Here is a 20,768-nt window from a genome sequence, read left to right as displayed (position 1 = left end):
TTTACAGTCTTTGGTTAGAGAAGCGCTTTTAGCAGCTTGTCAGAGGAGAATGCACTTCCTGAACAACAATGACCCCTAGAGGCTGAAGACAGTAATGCATATATCATATTTTTGATTTTTGGTTCTGTACATATAACAGTAAATGTTTATTATGTTGTGGGGATAAAAACAAACACTTCAGTCAACCCACACTTGGACCCTGAAATGTGCGAAGATCTAAATATTTATCAAAGTCAGATTTATAATATTTGATATATAACTGTTATAGGAAAAAACAAGGTTGAGTATGGAGAGAAATAATAGAGTAACAGAGACTAATGAAATATTAAACAGACATAAAGAGTCACATTTTTAAAATCAGTCACTCCTGTTAAAAGATAAGATATTATTAGAATACTTTTAAAAGGCTCTAAATAACATTTACCCTGCAATAACACACCTTGGAAACTCCCACTGTAAATTAGTGCTATATATAAAAGGAAATACATACATGAATTAATTAAAAAAACTAATAAAAAACTATTTAATGACATTAATATAACCAATAAGAAACCCTAACTCATCGAATCAAACTCAGCCTGCACAGTAAAATACACTCAAATTGATCAAAAACTGAACTGATGACTTCCTACTTAGAGATTCATTTCAGTTCAGTGATGGTGGATTATAACCTCCATTCAAATCATTCAAAAAAGAGAAAATTATAGCACATGTTATATTACACTGTGAGAAGGTAACTGATCCAAAACCTCAGTAACATAAAAACAAAACTGGATCTTATTGATTTACTGCAAAAGGACTCAAGAAGTGAAAGTTATCAGGCCTTATTCCAGTTATTCAAAGAGAGTAAATTATTTGGGAGGATTTGAGGGTCGACGTTCCAGTTCACACTCCACACCAGTTGGTGGCGGTAATTCACCATTTTGTTGTTTGACAACCGCAAATAAACGATATGAAGAAGAAGAAGAAGGGGCGGAGCAAAGTAAGAATGTTCCACGAGAGGAGGTTTTTGCAGAGAGAGCTGTTTTTCCATTCAAAGAGAATAAAGTAGTACCACCGTTGGGATCGATATCTGCATCGATCTGCCCACCCTTGTCTCCTGGATCGTAGCTGAGATCAGCGTGAACCACGTGGGTCTCTGCTCCCTGATCTGTTTCCTGTGTTTGGAAAGAGTTGCAGCTTCATCGCGGAGTTTCTCTCGGTTTGTGGGCTCATCTAAAGGTAAGCACCGAGCTAACTTTACTGTGAGTTCAGTTCATGTTGAGTTTAGCTCCTGAATGAGGTCTTCTGCTGCTCTCCTCGGTGTCTGTTCACAGTTTATTGTGAACACGTTGAGAGAAGAGTGAGAGAGTGTTTAGAGAAAAACACCAACTAATCATTAGCTCAGCATGCTGGGAGAAGTTGGAGCAGAAAAGTCTTTTCATTGTCCCTGCAGCTGTTTTTCTGCCTGCACCAAACCTCTACAGCCTCGTTTCTATTTGAAGTGATAACAGGAAATGGATGAGAGCGATCTGCTGCAGTATCAGGGTCACAATAAACTTTCTTGTCCAGCTGCTGTGGATGAACACATGAGAGGAAGTGAACTCCTACAAAGGCTCATTTTAATGAGTCTGGCTGCTGTAAAGTGATGCACAGGAAGATGTTAACAAAAACTAATTAAACAGAGATGAAAGTAAACAGTGTTCATATTTGAAAGCACAGAGAATAAAATATATTGTGGTGGTTAATGTGCAGCTCCTGGTGATTTGGTAGAAGAATATGACTTTATGACCCTGTCATAGTAAAGGGCTGCTTAGAATATTAGAGCCAATGTCACAAAGTTCCTCCTGAAGTATAAGTGAGTGAGAGAGTTTCCTCACTTTGCAGCACAACACGTCTCACAAGATTTCTACAAGCAATCAGAGTGAAATTTGTACTTTGTGTTGTCAGATGAACATATGAGACACTTTGACTCTTCAGTGCAGTGTGGAGCCTAACAAAGATCTGTTTTGTGTCCCAGCTGATCAGCAGGAGGAGAAGAGTCTGACGGAGCAGCAGAGGAACATTTTCAGCCATCTGGACTCAGCTGAGTCACTACAGAGGAAACAATGAGCTCAACACAGAAGGTGAGGAAAATATCACAGTTTCACCACATTAAAGTATAATATTTTAACGGAAACAAAACATTAATTAAAAAATTATTGAAACACAAATTACAACATTGTATTAAAATTTCAATCATCAACTCAAATACTTGGTTCTAATTGAACAGAAATTTCTATGAACATGCAAGAACTGTGTAGAACATGAATCCGTCTGCGTCAGATCCTGAAGTCACGGGTAAGAGACAAGTGGAACCAAAATCTAGGCCATTTGCTTTTTGAAGTTTGCAAAGACTGCTAAATTGTGCCAGTGGTAGTTCACTCTTTGCAACATAGTTCGCTGTTTTAAACTGATTTTCAGGTTTATTTTTAGTATGTTATTTGCAATTGGTGTTTGTTCTGGGAAAGATATTGCAGACTGAGCAATAATGCATTTCTTGAGGGAAAACCAACAACACATCCGGCAGAACATTATGTTATTTACACGGGTGCACATAAGTGGTCCGCATGTTCGCATTCGCTGTCAAAATAAAAAACACACACCAGATAAGAAGTTGCAACGCGCGTTTGCGTCCATATAAAAAGCTGTTTTTGTCCGCTAGAGTGGGATTTTCATGACACATTCTGCACCAAATCTCTGTGCGTTCATCATTTGTTTGAAGCCAGCTCACCTCCTGCAACCACTTTTCCGAGAATACGCGTTTCTTTTGTGGTTTGGACTCCTTCTGACATTTCTTTGGCGGTGGAGGAACGCCAAAGTAATTGCTTAAAGGAGCTTGCTTCTTCGACATCTTTAAGAGTTCTAAACAAATGTCTGTCCTCCTCCAGAAAATCTTATGTACGCAAACACGCGTTGCAACTTCTTATCTTGTGTGCGTTTTTTATTTTGACAGCGAATGCGCACCTGCGGACCACTTATGTGCACCCCTGGTTATATAGCGTGTCATATTGCAGCCACAGAAATTCTTTTGTCCATGAAACCATAAAGCTGCTCAATGGGGTAATTGCATTGATAAATTCTTTCTCAAGTGTCTCAGATTATTCAATTAACTGGTCAAAATCTACAGTTCTTCCGATTAATTGCTCCTTCCATAATTCTTCTCCTTCCCCACTGCAATCTGGAAATATTAAATATTTAGGTATTAATGTCTCTCCTAAGCTTTCAGAATTAACTAAATTAAACCACATCCCACTTTTAAAGAAGGTAGAAGGCGATCTGGCTAGGTGGAAATATCTACCCACATCACTCATGGGAAGGGTTGCCGCTGTAAAAATGATGGTCTTGCCAAAAATAAACTATTTATTTTCAATGATCCCAAAAAAGCCATAACAAGATTGGTTCAGATCTCTAGACTCGTATATTTCTAAATTCCTTTGGAAAGATAAACCCCCACGTATCAGCTTAAAAACACTACAAAAGACCAAGGATAAGGAGTATTAGATCTGCCTAACTTTAATCACTATTTTTTAGCCAACAGGCTTCAGTTCATCTCTAGATGGTTTAAACACACCCTCTTAGATGAACCTTGGATAGATGTTGAACAGGCACTATGTAATAACCTAGAAATTTCAGACCTTTAAATACACGTAGACATTGAGGGCTAGCAGGAGGGACCATGCGCTTACCTGCTGCTCTCTGGCAGGTAGCTCCATGCCCTCCTGGGTTTTAATTGCACCTTAGAACACACATGCATCAACACTACAATGAGCGGGTGGAGGGAGGTTTGGAGTCTTCTCTCACCCCCATTCTCTGCGACCTGCTGGAGCAGGGGGGCTAGGACTAGGAGGAGGAGTTGGCTGTCCGACTGCGGTCTGGAGTGTGGAGCCTTCCTGCTGCTGCGGAGTCGGGGCGGTCTGCCTCTCCCCACCGCAGGGAAAAGGGAAACACCACCTGGGTCTGGGTGCAGTTCCCCCCTCCAGGGGCGGGGGCACCTAGACCCGGTTTGTAGAGTACGCTTGGGGAGTGTGATCGTGTGTACAACGTCTCTTTATGTCTGTCTCCACGTTGGTTGAGTGTGGAGTAAGTGCATATGAGAGCATGAGGGTGGGAATGGATGTTTGTATCTGTGTGTGCCTGTATGTCTGTGTCTATATGTCAGGTTGGGTGTCAGGCGCCACCTCTCTGGGGACATCTCAGGCCCTCCAAGGTTTGGAGGCCTATCTCCCCCTACCACCACTTCCCCTGCCAGTGGTGGACCCCCTCAGACATCGGTGCGTTGGTGGTTCTTTGTGTCCAGGGATGGGCGTCCGGGTACACACCGGCTTACTCCTTGGCGGCCGCTTATCGGGGCCTGGAGCCTGGGGCTCGCTCGGGCCACTTCGGAGGTGGGGTGCCCCCGGCCTCTCGGCCTGGGGCTCGGTCACTCAGGCGCAGCTGGCTGCCGGCGGAGCTCACGGGCGCGTCACTGCAACTCCCCCTGGCTTCTGCTCCGCGGCTGCTGAGTGAGCCCCCATCTGGGACTCTCCTCAGCTCTTTCCGGGACAGTGGCGCAGCTGCCCCTCTGTTGGTCTTCCTTGGTCTCTTGTGTTCTGGGGGCCTCTGGATGTCTGGAGTTTTGATCTCCTCCACACCTGCTTCATGCCCTGGAGGACGGGGCTGTGGCCCCCCCCACACCCTCTAGCAGATTATTACATGAAGGAACCTTTTAAAAAACAAAAAACAAGCGCGTCCATGCTCACAGGTGTACACACGGGTGATCACACCCACAAACAAAGGGGCAGGGATAGCTCAGTAGGTAAAGTGGTCGCCCCATGATCGGAAGGTCGGCGGTTCGAATCCACTTAACGGCTACCCTGAGGTACCCCTGAGCAAGGTACCGTCCCTACACACTGCTCCCCGGGCGCCTGCTTAGTGGGCTGCCCACTGCTTCACTGAGTGAATGGGTCAAATGCAGAGAAAAACAAGTAATTTCCCCATGGGGATCAATAAAGTATCCATTATTATTATTATTATTATTATTATTAAACTACACCCTTTTTGGCTCCTACCTCAAAGCACACTGTGTTCTGTTGATCTTATGTGCTGCACAATAATGTTTAACATTTAGTATTTACTGTCATATTCCCATATATCATTGTGATGTTGTTTATTCTATTACTCTTGTTCTCTTCTGCTTGCTTTCTTTTTTCTTTCTCAGCAGGTGATCGATATATGCATTTTTTTTCTCTGCCCGTTCTGTTGGTTTTTGTCTTTTGCCCTTCTCCCCCGTCCCTCTTCTAAGCTGTTTCTCTTTCCCTCTTTCTTTCTCCCCTTCTTTCCCCCAGTCAAGTCTGTCCCGTATTCAGTAAGTGAAAATAAAATAAACAATAAAAGGTGAATCAAATGGACCATTACGGCAAGGCTGGGATGGTCAGTTTGGTAAAGTAAATCCGTTGGGCATCTTTCTTTGCCTTTAGACAACAATTCTGATGGCAAAAGAGCCAAACGGGACAGGCCCCAAAAAAAAAAAAAAAGAAGAAGAAATTTCAGACCTACCATTTATCAGCTCAAACATCCAACGACATGAATGCTTTAAAAGCATCAACATCAGCTCTTCTCTGACAGCATGGTGGGAGTTTCTAAAAATGACAGAGTCTTCATTAATCCCATGCAAACGTACACCTATCTGGAACAATCCGGACATATTACAAAACAATAATATGATAAACTTTCCAGATTGGAGTTGCAAAGGAATTAAATACTTGGAACATATATTGGAAGGAACAGACTTTATTTCGTTTGACAGACACAATATGGGATCAACAAGAAACAATTTTTGGAATATCAACAAATTAAACCCATAGTAAAAAATACATTTAATCCCAGTGAAGCTGAATTACAAACACCACCAAGTGTGGTACAATTTATTTATTTTTTAGTCTAAAACCCCCCAAATTATTGTCTAAAATATACAGAACACTTTCTAAAATAGATGAATCAATATCCCTTCCTATTGCAAAATGGGAAGCAGATTTATCGATCAGCTTAGACCCAAACCTTTGGTCTCAGATATGCTTAAAAACCTTTCAATGGATCAGAAATCCCAGTTTGCAATTAATACAATACAAAATATTACACAGAGTGCACTATACTGGTCATAGGATGTTCAAGATGGGCTATACGCCTTCCAACAACTGCTCACACTGCACAGCAAATACACTGGACAATTACATCCACGCTCTTTGGTTCTGTCCACCAGTGCAGAAGTTTTGGCGTGAGATATGTGAAGACTTATCAAAGTGTCTGAAATGTAACATTCCAGCCTCCCCTTTAGTATGCTTGCTTGGCAACTTGGACAGGGAGGGAAGAAAGGGAGGGGCCGCTTTCCCTCCCTGTCCTCAGCTGCCTCCCTATTCCCGCTCTACCACACCCACCCGCACACGCAGGGCTTGGGGTGCAGGTTTGTCACCAGGGTGCAGGGGAGGCACTCCCCCTCTGTCCCCTTCTGGCCGCCTGTGCCTCAATTTTATTCTGCAACCTAGACACATTACTCACACTCTCACATAACACATACATATAGGGCCTTGGGGGTGGGCACGTTTTACAGCATCCAGAGGATGGTCGGTGTACTCCAACCCACCTCTGGCGCTGGTGCCCTACCCTCAATTTTAAATGCATTTAGACACTAAGGGTTTTCGGGAAGAGCCGTGCTGCTCTCTGAGAGGAAGCTAGTACCATGCTCTCCTGTGTTTTAAATGCACTTTAGAACAGCACACAGCAACACTACATATGAGCGGGCGTAGGGAGGTTCGGGGTCTTCACTCACCCCGGTTCTGTTAGCCGTCAGGGCTGGGGGGCTGGGAGGAGGTGCTGGCCCTCAGATTGGGGTCTGGGATGCGGGGCCTCCCTGCTACTGCAGATAAGGAGGTGGTCCGCTTGCCTCCACCCCAGAGAGAAGCGTTACATCTCCTGGGTCTAGGTGCGGCTTGCACCTCTGGTGGCAGGGGTACCTGGACCTGGGATATAGAGTATGTTTGAGGAGTGTGACTGTCTGTGCAGTGTCTATTTGTGTCTGTCTACACGTTGGGTGAGTGCCGAGTATTTGGTTGTGTATATGGGGGTGGGAATGCACGTTTGTGTCCGCGTGCGCCTGTTCGTCTGTCTATATGTCAGGTTGGGTCTTAGACTCAGCCTCTCTGGGTACATCTCAGGCCCTGCAAAGTACGGAGGCCTATCTCCCCTCACCACACTCCCTGCTGGTGGCTGATGCCCTCAGACGTTGGTGTGTTGGTGGTTCTTGTCTCAGACCTCTGGCCTCTGGGCCTGAAGCTCAGTCCTCTTTGGCACAGCTGGCTGCCAGCAGAGCCCGCGGGCACGCCACTGCAACCCCTTGTGACCTCTCGTTTGGGGCTCTACTCAGCTCTTCCCAGGAGGGTGGCACGGTTCCCCCCCCTTTTGGTGGTCTTCCTCGGGTCCTCGTACTCTGGGGCCTCTGGATGTCTGGGGCCTGGATCTCCTCCATACCTGCTTCATGCCCTGGGGGACGGGGCTATGGCTCCCCACACTCCCTAGTAGATCGTTACATGGAGAAACCTTTGGAATACAAGCATGCTGATCCACACGGGTATCCACACAGGTATCCACACAGGTGTACACACGGATGTTCACAGACGCGGACTACACCTTTCTTGGCTGCTGCCTCAAAGCACATTGTGCGCTGTCTATCTTGCGTGCTGCACAATAGCGTTTAATATTTAGCATCTACTGTTATCTACTGCTAGCTAGTTTATTGTGATGGTGCTGTATTTATTATGTTGCTCTTTTTTTTTTTTTTTTTTTTTTTTTTTTTTTGCTTTGTCTTCTGTTTTTTTTTCCTCCATACAGGTGATCCAGGTGTTTTGTTTGTTTTTCTTTCTTTCTTCCCCCCTTTCTCACCGTCTCTTCTCCCCTCTGTTTTTCTTTCTCTCCCTCTCTTTCTTTCATTCTTTCTCCCTGTCCTATCCCCCAGTCATGTCTGTCCTGTTTGTAGCAACTGAAAATAAAATAAAATAAATACATAATTATAATAAAGGTCAATCAAATGGACCAATATGGCAAGGCCATGATGATCCGCTTGGTAAAATAAATCCACTTGGCATCTTTCTTGGCCTTAAGACAACAATTCTGATGGCTAAAGATCCAAACGGGACAAAAAAAAAAAAAAAGCTGCACTTTCTTTTTGCCTTACAGTCTGATTTGTCAGAACTTTTCCGTTTTCTGGTAAGCTTTTCTTTGGCTGTCAGTTCTTCACCCTGACCTGTCTTATTTAGCTCAGCAGAACTAAAATATATATCCTGTTGCTTTTACACACGCACTCACATAACGCTCAGCGATTCGCTGCGCGATCAGCCTCTCACATGTTTAAGCTTGCTGCGGGAGATTTCACTTGTCATGTCTGCGTAGTAAGCTAATGATTGATAAGACGATGTCAGAGGAATTGGTGCGCAAATTATCGTCACTCACCAATCAGTGCTGTCGCTCTCTATACACAGTTCGCCCGATAGCAAAGTGAAAGCAAAAAACAAGCGAAAATTCAAACGCAATTTCAATATGTCACATATTGACAGTGGCTCATCGATGCCAATGACATAATTACCCAGCTACATTTCCGAAGGAATGCAAAAGCATTGATATATATTTTTCCTTCCTATGATAGCCCAACGGACAGGGCAGAGATAGATTTTGGTAGCCCGACTGGAAAAATCGCTAGCCCCGGGACTTCGGGCTAGCAATTTTGCCCTGATCAGTCACGTCTAAAACTCTCATACTCCCAACCTGTTATATGACTCTGTATTTTATTATATATACAATCACTTCACTAAATAGTTTGTCTCAGATTGTTTTGCAGCATCTTTCAATATATGAAAAAACATAATGTCACATGTAAAGACTCAATATCTGATTTCAACACATTAGGACTTGCATGTAAGCTTTACATTTCCAGTTTATTAAATCCACTGTGTACAAATGTACAACAATGTACAACTGAATTAACATTGAGTTGATCAAATCCCACTGAGCAGTCCTTCCCTTTAAATCTAACCTCTCTTCTTCCTCTCCTGTCCTGTGTGTCTTATCTTTCTCCATCTCTGAGTGAAGTTAGCTCTCTTTCTTTTCTCTCCCTGTGATGTACAGCAGCTGGACCTTTAGCCAGCAACACACTGTGAGACAAACTGCACACAACAGGCTAGCTAGGTACTGAAGTACTGTGACTGCAACTTATGAGAACCTGCATTTGTTTAGTGCTGTGCAAGAGGGGGGGGGGGGAACCAGCCCATTTTAACCCCTGGCTATGGCACACAGTTTTGCCTCTTTCATGTTCATCTTAGCTTTCATGTGTAACTGTTTAGGCTCAGATCGGTTTAATGTTTGATACCTGCAGTGATGAAATAACTCCCCGCAAATGCCTTAAACCAAAAGTAAAAAGTCTGTTTTGTAAATGTAAGTTGTAGAAAATACAGACGGGAGGCCGTTTTCCGTTGGGCAAAACAAGGGGTTTAAACTATGATGAACGTGCTTGAGCCAAATAATAATATCCCGTTGCGCGTCCACTTCAGTGACAAGATCGTATCCAGGCAGGTATGAGTAGGAAAAGTTTAAAGTTATGGCTGAACTGTCCCAGTCATCTTCTGTTGCCCTAACTACAAATGGGTGGACCTCCAGGTCAACGAACAGCTACGTGACCGTGACCGCTCATTATATCGCAGCGGAGTGTTAGATACAAAGCCCTGTACTGCCCTATATTGCACCTTAATATGTTTTTATATAATTGCGTGGAATGAGTCTTGAGTTGAATGTTTTTAATAGGCAAAAATATACTTAAATAAGTTAATAAGTAAATGTAAAAATTTTGTCTTTCTTTTCCTCTTTTGCTGATCCGAAAATTGATCCGATCCGTGACTTAAAACCGTGATTCGATACTAACCATGAGATTGTTGATCCGTTGCACCACTATAAAAATATCTAATAGGAAACAGCAACGTGAAATATAAAAAAGTATAGACCTGGTAAACATTTATTACTTTTCTGAGTGTGTTAGCATGCTAGTCTTAATATTTGTGTACAGCAGGAGGGATGGGCATAATTTTAGAGTGTTTGAACAGTCATGAATTATTTTTAACACCAGTTTGGATGTAATGTGGTAGAACTACCAGCAGGTGGGGATAAGAGACCTTTAAGGTGTTTGGTGCCACACTCCACCTTCAGGTTTAAAACTAGTGTTAATGGAGGGAGTTTGAAGGTTGAGTTTGTTCCACGACTGCATTTCACTCACTGCCTCTGTTTGTATCTGTCACTGCAGGACCAACATGGAGCGAGAAGTCAGCGCTCTCAGGAGGCCGACAAACCTCACAGAAGAAAGGGAGAGAAAACATACAGCTGTGATGATTGTGGGAAGGAGTTTACTGTGAAGGCTGAACTAAATCGTCATCAGGTCATCCACACTGGAGAGAGACCGTTCAGCTGTGACTTGTGTGGAAAGTCTTTTTCCTGGGAGCGTTCCCTAAAACAACATCAACTCATCCACAGTGGAGTTAAAGCGTACAGCTGTGATCAGTGTGGCAGAGCTTTTACTCAAAATGGTCACTTACAGAATCATCTAGTTAGCCACTCTGGAATTAAGGCATACAGCTGTGAGATTTGTGGAAAAACTTTCAGCCACATAAGGAGCCGAAATACACACCTAAACATTCACACCAGACATGTTGTGTACTGCTGTGAACAGTGTGATAAACAGTTTATAACGGGCACACAGTTACAACAACACATGTTTACTCACACTGTGGAAAGACCTTATAAATGTGACCTGTGTGAGAAGACTTTTAAAGCTCCACGTTACCTGAGGCAACACCAACAGATCCACACCAGAAAGAGACTCTACAAGTGCAGTTACTGTGAGGTATGTATTTATATTGTTATCTTGTCATTTTAGCCTGACTGTTTGGAACAACTCTGCTCATTAAACTGTGTTAGCATGTTAGCAATTCTACTGCATGGAAAAGCAGCTCTGAGTGATTATTCAGATTTTCATTTCAGTTGTGATTTTTGTTTACACGATCATTAAAAACTAAAAGTGCTGAAAATTAATATGATGGTGTTATTTAATGTTCAGGCAGTTTCCTGGTATATCATGATATTGTTATTATTTCAGCATAAATGGCCTTTTGTTTACAGAGCCTGATTCCTCTGTTAGGAGCACATGTAATAAAATAAAACACAATGAAAATAAGCTCAAAACCAAAACATTCTGTAATCTTCTCTTATGGTTAACAATGTTGTATCGTTACGTAATGGTATTGTAATATTGTAGCAGTAGTATCATTGCTTGTTTTTAACTTTAGTACTTTTAGACATTAGTGTTAAAATACTAATTTAATGTTATAATTGCAGTGTCATGGGGGTAGTAGTGTTTGTGTTGTGTCCCATTGAGCTGAGTGTTATAACTGCACAGTTACAGTATTATTAATGCAGTAATAAATGAGTATTACTACAGTGTTACATTAGTAGTTTAGCACTGTGTTGGTACCCTGCAAATATTAGCAAAGTAGTACTTTAGTGTAACTCAGATGTTACTGTAACATGAAATAAGTATTACTGTAGTATTATGATGGTAGTATTGTAGTTATTGCAGCCCAGTAAACTGAGTGTGTTAACTGAAACAGTCAAATGTAATTGGACGTCTGCAGAGATGCTCTTTATTTCAGGCGATGTTCAGGATAAAAATGTTGAAGGAATGACTTACACTGTCTTTGTGTCTTTGTTTAGAAGCAGAGCGACACAGATGGATCCAGTTCTCAACCCTGTCATCACTGTGGTGGTGGGAAAGACTTTCATTGTGACCTTTGTGGAAAAACTTTCAGTTGGCAAGCCGCCCTAAAAATACATCAACGTAGACACACTGGAGACAAAGTGAAATACTGCAAAGAATGTGGGAGAAGCTTCACCACATCACATCACTTAAAACGTCATGAACTCATTCACAGTGGGGTTAAAAAGCACCTCTGTGATCAGTGTGGGTCATCTTTCATCACTGCAGTCACCCTTAAAAGACACAAACGAGTCCACACAGGAGAGAAACCATACAAGTGCAGACATTGTGAAAAAAGCTTCTCACATTCAGGTAGTCGTAACAAGCATGAACGTGCACACATGGAAGGAAACTACAGCTGTGACCAGTGTAACAAGAGCTTCAGGAATCTCAGTTCATACTCCGAACACAAACGATCCCACATTACTAATAAACTGTTTCACTGTTACCAATGTGCCAAAACATTTACTAAATTATTTGCTCTGTGCAAACATCAGCGTGATCACTCAGGGCTGAAATCACTCCCATCACAGTGAATCTGAAAAGACAGAAAGAACCTCTACTGGTTTCAGGGTCAGACTCAAAATCCTTGAGATCAGGCTCCACAGAGCTCCACATCTCATTCAACCTGACACGTGTTCCTACAGCTTCTTTGGTGTTTCGCAACCACCTAAGAAACACCAACTGAAGGCAGAGCTGAAGAAAAAAAAACTGGTTCCAAACTGCCGTGGCTTAAAGCTAACAATGAGTGCACTGAAATGTGGTGCAAGTCATTGCTAATAAACAAGCTAGCTGAGAAGAAATGTCCATATTTATATTCTGAGGATATTATTATTGTAGCGGCTAGGAGTAAATGTCAGACATGCATATCATTCACGTGAAGGGGGCACGGATCGTGCAGAGCATCACACCATCAGCTGGGAGTTAGGAGCCAAATTGCAGTCTGCCGATTTTTGGGGGATGCTTTCCGATGGATCTGTTGACATCACAAAAGTTGAGCAGGAAATCATTTACATTGTGTCTGTGTGACTGATTAAACTGGGTGCTGACCGCACCGCATAGGGGTGGACTTGTGAGACTTCTTGAGGACACAGGCTTGGATGACTGGACAACAAAGTTGGTCGCTGCGTGCACAAACGAGGCTGCTATCAACGTGGGTATGTCCAATGGCGTTGTGCCAAAACTCCGGCAACTTGCTACAGTTGGAGACTCCCTTGTGCACATTCTCTGCACAGCACACACACTGGGAGATTTCTTAAATTCAGATGATCACAAGGATCCTTACTGTGAGACATTTAATCGCTGTGTGGTCAAGCTGATGCTCCAAAAAAAAAAAGTGGAACAAAAAAAAATGCTACACTGAAGAAGCTGTGTGAAGAAAATGGGATCCCCTTTGTAAAACTGGGTAAGTCTCATAATACATGGAGGCATGAAGACCACCTGCCAGCCATTATAATGCAACTGGCTTCGAGAGTGACTTGTAGCATATCTGAAAAAGATCGTTTTCAATGCGTACTAAAAACCGTCCTGGGACTCACCTGAGTAGCTCACTAAAAAAGTTATGTGCACCCCTGGTTAGAGTCTGACAGCTGCTGGTAAGAATGACCTGCAGTAACGCTCCTTCCTACACTGTGGGTGTAAAAGTACTGCTGAACGAGCTGCTCAGTGCTTGTACCGTCTCATGCAGAGGTGGGAGGTGTTGTCCATGATGGATGTGAGCTTAGACCAGCGGTCCGTCATTTGTTTCGTACCAGGTCGCGAGAGTTTAGGCTCGGGCATGAAATTTATGGTTTTCAGAGTTTTTAATCATCAACTCTGTTCCCCTGCGACTTCTCCCGTGTGTTCTGAATAAATGTCAAATATTTACGTGTTACCATAGCGACCAGAGAGCATTAAGAGGCAGAGAGGAGGATGTTAATCTGTTGTTGGCCCATTTTCAGAAGGAGGCTTCTAATAACGTTAGTGAATACAGGTTTATTGTTGTATTTACAAAATACCACAGTTTTTGTCTTGGTCATATCATTTTATTCTGTTGTATTTATCTGCAACACCTTAAATGCTGGTCTGAGAAAATGTTTTAACATTAAAAAGGTCTGTGGTGCAAAAAAGGTTGGGGACCGCTGGCTTAATACATGATAGACACCAAATAAACAACAAACTCAAAACGCTGGGTCAAATGACCCAGAACCATGACAAGGACATCTATATTGTCTATATCTATACATAGTGTTGCAATGCTATGAAGGAACTGCAGTGTTTGGAGGAGTTAAACATGCCAGCTAACATTAAAATTCTGATTCAAAAGTTTCCATTTAAACTGAGAGAAAAATGAAATAGGATCTTCAAGAGGACTGGCCAAAGAGCATGTTTCCCAGATTTTGGATAACAAATGGAGTTTCAGCTGTGCAAAGGGTCATAGCAAAATGTTTATTCTGTAAACTGTATGGAGGAAAACCCAGCCAACAGTACAGCGTAGTATTGTAAAACGGTATGTAGTAGTGTTCACTTGCATGACAAGCAGGGCCGTGCACCTTGAAGGGATTACTTTTTAGATACTGACTCATGTTTAATGCAACATCACAAAGTTATTGCTTGTCATGAAGTGAAAACCAGCTCTCCCTCCAGGACTATTTGACCAAAAAAAGACTTTTTACTTCTAGAAGAAGGTGGGAACAAATCCAGTACATTTCAGACCTCTCTGGAAACTGTGGATTTGAGAATATTTACCATTGCTACAAGAATGACAGAAATGGATAAAAAGTTGTTTTGTGCCTGGAGATGTTGTCATGGTTAGATCCCAATGTAAAAACCTCAAGGGTCTTGGGTATTCTGAAAAATTATAACAACCTTTGCAGATAAGAAAGGTCTGGTACGTGTAGTTCGTCTTCACACAAAAACAAACGTGATTGAAAAACCTGTAACAAAAATTTCTTTTGTTATGTGAAGCTACAAACTGATGAACTAGGTTACTGGTAGAAGGATGTATGAATGAAACATGGTCTGCCCTCTTATGCATATTGTATGAATGTATCATGACTTATTATGGCTCCTTTAAGTTAAAAACCACTCCTGCATGTTTTAGTAATAAAATCTTTCATTAGCGTCATAAATCGTAACACTGCTCATTTTAAGTGTTTTTCATTTAGGGCTCCAACAGCTGGATATTAACCCTTTAAAGCCGGTCGGGGCATGCTCCATTTTGCGTAACTATTTCTAAATCCCGGTAGCTCTGCAACCACGTAAGCTACCACAACAATTTTTTTTGCATATGAAACCGGAGGAGTTGTACTTACATTTTATGCCATCAGCTTGTCCTAGGTCACAGTTTCCTTCCACATAAAGCTTTGCAAAAATTGCATAAAAAGCACTTGCAGCAACAAAAACATAATATTCCAGAAACACGCTTTGCCAATCCGATCAGCTGTTTGTAACACTTCCTCCGTCCATCAGCGCGTACTATCGCATGTCCGCCATGACCTGCCTGAAACCGGAAGTGACGTCATTTTGCGGAAATGTAGTTTTTTACCATCAGGGGCTTATAAGACTGTGGTCATGTCCAAATTCATGGGCTGCATTCTCCTGAGGACCCGGCCTTCGCGGTCTATGTGGGCCGGGTCCTCAGAAGGTCGGGTAGGCCAGAAGTAAACGGCTGGGGAAATTGGACAGTCTAGCCTTCTGATTAGCGTCACCGCTGTCTCGGTGGAGTTTAATAAACTCAGCCGTCTGCTCCTTGCTATCTAAAATATAATAGGACACTGGCGTAAATTCTCGACTGTCTCATACTTCTGTTTAATCAGTTTTCTGTTTGACGTTTAGTCAGCTGTGTAAAAACCAAGGAGGAACCCACCCGGGGATTAATAAAGTTTTATTTTATCTAATCTCATCTAATAACTTTAATCTCAGCCAAACCAATTTACTCACGAACGAACAAAACACTGAAAAAAGCCCAACAATAACATTTTTAGGTTTCTAAGTGACTTATATATCACGTTTAACCTGAGTAGCGAAAGTCCGCGGTGATCTGAAAATGATGTGCCGGGAGTTGTGCCGTTCTCGGCGGCTTCAGTGACCCTCAAGCTCTCGGCTAGCCATCGAGCTGGTGGGTAGCAGACGTCTCCGAAAACGTCGAAGCACTTTTGCAAATATGCGATATCTTGATAAACCGAGCAGATATTTGATGTTTACACAGCTAAGTTTATTTTCTGACCCAGAAAGATTAGTATGAGTAAATTTAAAACTTAGTAGTGGCCGCTATTGTTGGAAACTGGAGTTTGGCTGGGCCGCGCTATGAATTCTGGGATATGGTAGGCCACGAAGGACACACCCGACCCATCCTTCGAATTCGGAGAAAAGGAGGACGCATTTGTCGGCTGCATTCGGAGGAGTCTGCGAATTTGGACAGCCTTCGGCGCGTCACTGTGACGTAATCGGTCTACAAATGCGGCCTCAGGAGGATGCAGCCCATGAATTTGGTTTTTAAAAGTTATGTTTGACTTTGTGACTTTCTGCATCGTTTCTGGGATGCTTAGGACTCATATTGCACTGCTGGAAATAGTTTATTTTGATGCACCTGCTGTTTTTTTTTGCAAATTTTCATTATAATATTTATTTTTGTTTTTCCTGCAGTATATAAAAATTGGTGTATTTTAAAAATAAAACTATGAAGACACTTAAAATAAATTTCCTGTGGTGGGAAATAGGGCTGGGCAATGTGGCCTAAAATTCATATCGCGATATAATTTGAAGCATGTGCGGTAACGATATATATCACGATATATTCTTTTCTTCTGTATAACGTATTTTCCACACTATAAGGCACACTTAAAATCTTTTAATTTTCTCAAAAATCGAAAGTGTGCCTTATGTATGAATTCTGGTTGTGCTTACTGACCTCGAACTGATTTGGGCGTGCAGAAATCTGTTAAAAATGTTTTAGTACAACTTTGGTAAGCCGCATTTCTTGCTTGATGGATTGTCAGAGCATTATGGCTGCCGTAGTGAGGAGCTTCGCGGAGTAATCTGGGTCCAAAACTCCGTCAACTTCAGGTCCCAAAGTCAAACGAACACTAAGAGTTAAAAACGGTCTAAATTCTTTGATCTTTAATTAAATCATCAGCATTGCTGCTTTATCGGGTGTAACAATTAAGTTTTACATCCATGCATCCATGAAAACAGAATTTATTAAATTTAACGGAGTTAGAAGTTAACAGGAAGTTAGCTCGCTAGTTTACACCTAAACATGACATACCATGTTCTGACTGAGAGATGTTTGAAACTAATTAAAACATACAGCTCTGCTACCACTTCCAACATAAATGAAGACAGAAAACTACACAGCAGTGGCGTTTGTAGGGTTACTGAAGTTGGAATACCTGGAATATAATGCTGTGCTACGTGATTGCTAGTGACACAGCCATGTTAGCATAATCAATCAGAATCAGAATCAGAATCAGAATACTTTATTGATCCCTGGGGGAAATTATTTTTTGTTACAGTGCTCCATTTTAAACCAACATTAAGACAAGACAGACAATACGCTAACTAAGAATAGTACAATATATACATATATATACATACATACATACATAAGTCACTTATAAATAAATATTTGGAAAAGAAACGTGTAGTTGTAGCAGCAAACAGTGTGTTAAGTGGATGCGTTGTACAGGGAGATGGCCACAGGCAGGAATGATTTCCTGTGTCGTTCAGTGGTGCTTTTCGGTAATCTCAGTCTCTCACTGAACGAGCTCCTGTGACTGACCAACATGTCATGGAGTGGGTGGGAGGTGTTATCCAACATTGTCTTTATCTTGGACAGCATCCGCCTCTCCGACACCACCTTGAGGGAGTCCAGCTCCATCCCCACAACATTGCTGGCCTTACGGATCAGTTTATTAAGTCTGTTGGCATCTGCGACCCTCAGCCTGCTCCCCCAGCATGCAACAGCATAGAGGATCGCACTGGCCACAACAGACTCATAGAAAATCCTCAGCATTAGCATAACATTAGCACAGTGAAGCTGGAGGATGAACGCCAACTTTTTTTCCACTCATTAAGGCTACGTCCACACATACCCGAGTATTTTTGAAAACGCAGATTTTTCTATGCGTTTGCACCTTTCATCCACACGTAAACAGCGTTTTTAAAAACTCCGTCCAGCGTGGATATTTTTGAAAACTGTAATTAATTTTTAATTAAATTTTTTTAATTAATTTTTTGTAATTACTATGCACTTAATGCATACATATTATTAAAATTTGGGCTATAATGGTTATATTGATGTATATCAACTTGAAATGCTCCCAAAAATGGCACTACACAGGTTCTATGCTAGGTGTTAAAGGGTTAAACTCATAATCAACATAAGCAGCTGTTTGTTTTTATTAGTGTTTTTCACTATGTTGACAAAACACAACATAACGTACTTAATATAACCATGTTCTAAAAAGCTTCCAGTTAATCCAAAATGCTGGAGTTAGAGTCCTGACAGCAGACAAATCATCTTTCTACCTTGTTAGCTTCTCTTCACTGGCTCCATGTTAAATCTAGAATTGAATATAAAGTCCTGAATAATCAGGCCCCATCATTTCTTAAAGACCTTATACTGTAGTACCGTATGATTGCAACAGAGCACGTCGCTCTCAGACTGCAGTCGTACTTTTGGTTATTAGTTTTGAAAACTAGAATGAGAGCAGAGCCGTCAGATATCAGGCCTCTCTCCTGTTGAACCAGCTTCCAGTTTGGATTTGGGAAACAGACTCTTCTCTCTGCTTTTTCTTACCACCTTCACAAAGTGTTTGCTCATAGGGGGTCGTCTGTTTGTTGAGGTTTACTGCAGCGGTGCAAACTCAAATAGCTGATAATGAAGAAACAACAGGTTTCAAATATGTCCAGGTCTTAAAGTTTGTGTGTTCTGCTTAGCAGTAGAAAATCCACACAGAAAAAGGCTTGAATGCCATAAAAAGAAAAAAAAATGCTTCCTTGAAAAGACTAAATTTATAGGTTAATATTGAATATTACATAAAATAAACTGTGTATGGAGTGTTTTTGAATGGGAGAGATACAGAAATAGTGACAGTCAGTGAGGCAGAATCTGTGGAGAGGTGAATTTAACAAAAACAAAGAAAGTGAGCCTTTATTATTGGCTGGACACAATGCTACACAGTAAGAAGCAAACAGGGAACTGAAGGAAAACCTAAACTGCAAACAGCTAAACAAAGGATCAAGTGAAACACGGAGAACATAGCAAAAACCTGACAATCGGGAAGGAGGAGCACAAGACAAACACTAAGGAGGAAATGCAGAGTGAAACACCGGGATGACAAACAGACGATCCGACGTGGAGCAGAAGGAAACGCACAGCAAATATACACAAAGAGGACAACGAGAGGATGGAGAACAGGTGGGAACACAGCTTTAATTAAATAGATGTGACGAGGCGGGGAGCAGAGCTGAAGACATGACACAAGACACAGACTGTCAAAGTAAAACAGGAAATACAAGACAGACACAGAGACGCAGTCTCAACACTGAGAAATGGTAACATGAGGTGAGGAAGAGAACAGAAACCAGGAACAATAAATATAACAGAAAACCAGAATTTGAAGAACAGAATTAACCCAACAACACAAAACACAGGGACACAGACCCAGGGGTCCGTTCTTCGTACCTCACTAAGTAAGTTAGCTGGATTTGATTGTTGACGATTTCGCGTGATCTTGGATCGTTCGGTTCCCCGAAGCTCATCCGGGACTTGCTGTCATAGCAACAGAGCCGTAAGCGTAAACCTGCTCGGGAGCAGGTTCACTTTATGTAAACAGGATTAGATCGCGGCCATGCAGGTATGTCCGCTTCATTTATACGAAAGCAACAGCGATATTCCACCACTGTTTCACCATAAATAAATAACATCAATGTAACTAAAGACAATGCAGCACTTGATCCATTTATTGATTTCACACAGATACATACAGGTCATTTCCTAAAAAAGGGAAATGTACTATTAACATTCTATTACATGTATGTGATTATTACAGATGTAATTCATATTTCAGAGCAGTAATTGCAAATTACTTCGTGTAATCAAGATGAGAGACCACGGCTATAAAAGCGAAGGTGGATTTGGGAAGTCTGTCGCAGCCATGTCCTGTCCGTATACGCGAGCCACCCATTGCGGAAGATGCAAGATTGATAAGGAGAGTTTTCAGAATTCAGCGTATATTACGGGATAGACAGGATCCTTTAGCTCAGCGCGACAGTGTGCTCATAGAGAGATATCGATTTTCCCGTGAGGGTATTATTTACTTAACCAACTTGTTGACGAGGGGGTGCAGGACCACCACCTGTCTTTTTTTGCTCTGCCCTTTTCTTGGTTGCTGTTATAAACAAACAAACAGATTATTTCAGGGTCTCTTTTCAAGAGACGAAAAGCAATATGAGTGATAAATATTACCATTCTGTAGAATATTCTTACATTTCACTTTTACTTGTTCCCATGTTCTAGTGGGTCCTGTTGTGGCTCTAATGTGAAAGAGGATATAATGTAATATAATATAATAAATTTACCCTACCGCCTACTGGTGTTGGCCAGAGGGGCCGATGGCGCAATATGGCAGCCTGGCTTCTGTCAGTCTGCCCCAGGGCAGCTGTGGCTACAACCGTAGCTGCTTCCACCAGTGTGTGAATGTGAGAGTGACTGAATAGTGGCATTGTAAAGCACTATATAAATCCAATCCATTATTATTGTTATTATTAAATTACTTACGAGTTTAATTTGTCAGCAACTTTCTGCCAGCCCTCTCTCCTTGCTTTTGCAGCCTTTGCAGTGTTCCCTTGCGTTCTGATTAAACTCTGAAACTCCTGAAATCCCTCACTCAAGAGTTCTTGCTCTGCTGCCAAAAAATACAGAGCGCGCTCCTTCGAC

The 20,768-nt window shown here is 42.0% G+C and overlaps 1 protein-coding gene across 2 annotated transcripts in view; it reads left to right on the top strand.

Annotated features, from left to right (window-relative positions):
* LOC146662596 (uncharacterized) overlaps positions 1-20,768 on the top strand; it is a 67,468-nt gene that overhangs the window by 9,417 nt on the left and 37,283 nt on the right. For both annotated transcript variants that reach the window (XM_085417434.1, XM_085417435.1), the window contains exons 2-4: positions 8-1,221; positions 2,000-2,105; positions 10,340-10,936. In XM_085417434.1, the coding sequence (XP_085273560.1) occupies positions 2,088-2,105; positions 10,340-10,936 (615 nt within the window). In that variant the 5' untranslated portion in view covers positions 8-1,221; positions 2,000-2,087. The remainder of the gene's footprint in view (positions 1-7; positions 1,222-1,999; positions 2,106-10,339; positions 10,937-20,768) is intronic.

This window comes from Rhamphochromis longiceps, linkage group LG9, assembly GCF_057381845.1.
Source record: "Rhamphochromis longiceps isolate RC_006_pf linkage group LG9, R_longiceps_female_GT1.1, whole genome shotgun sequence".
NCBI classification, from domain to species: domain Eukaryota; kingdom Metazoa; phylum Chordata; class Actinopteri; order Cichliformes; family Cichlidae; genus Rhamphochromis; species Rhamphochromis longiceps.
Note: the sequence above shows the minus strand (reverse complement) of the source record. Positions and strands in the feature narration are given on the sequence as shown.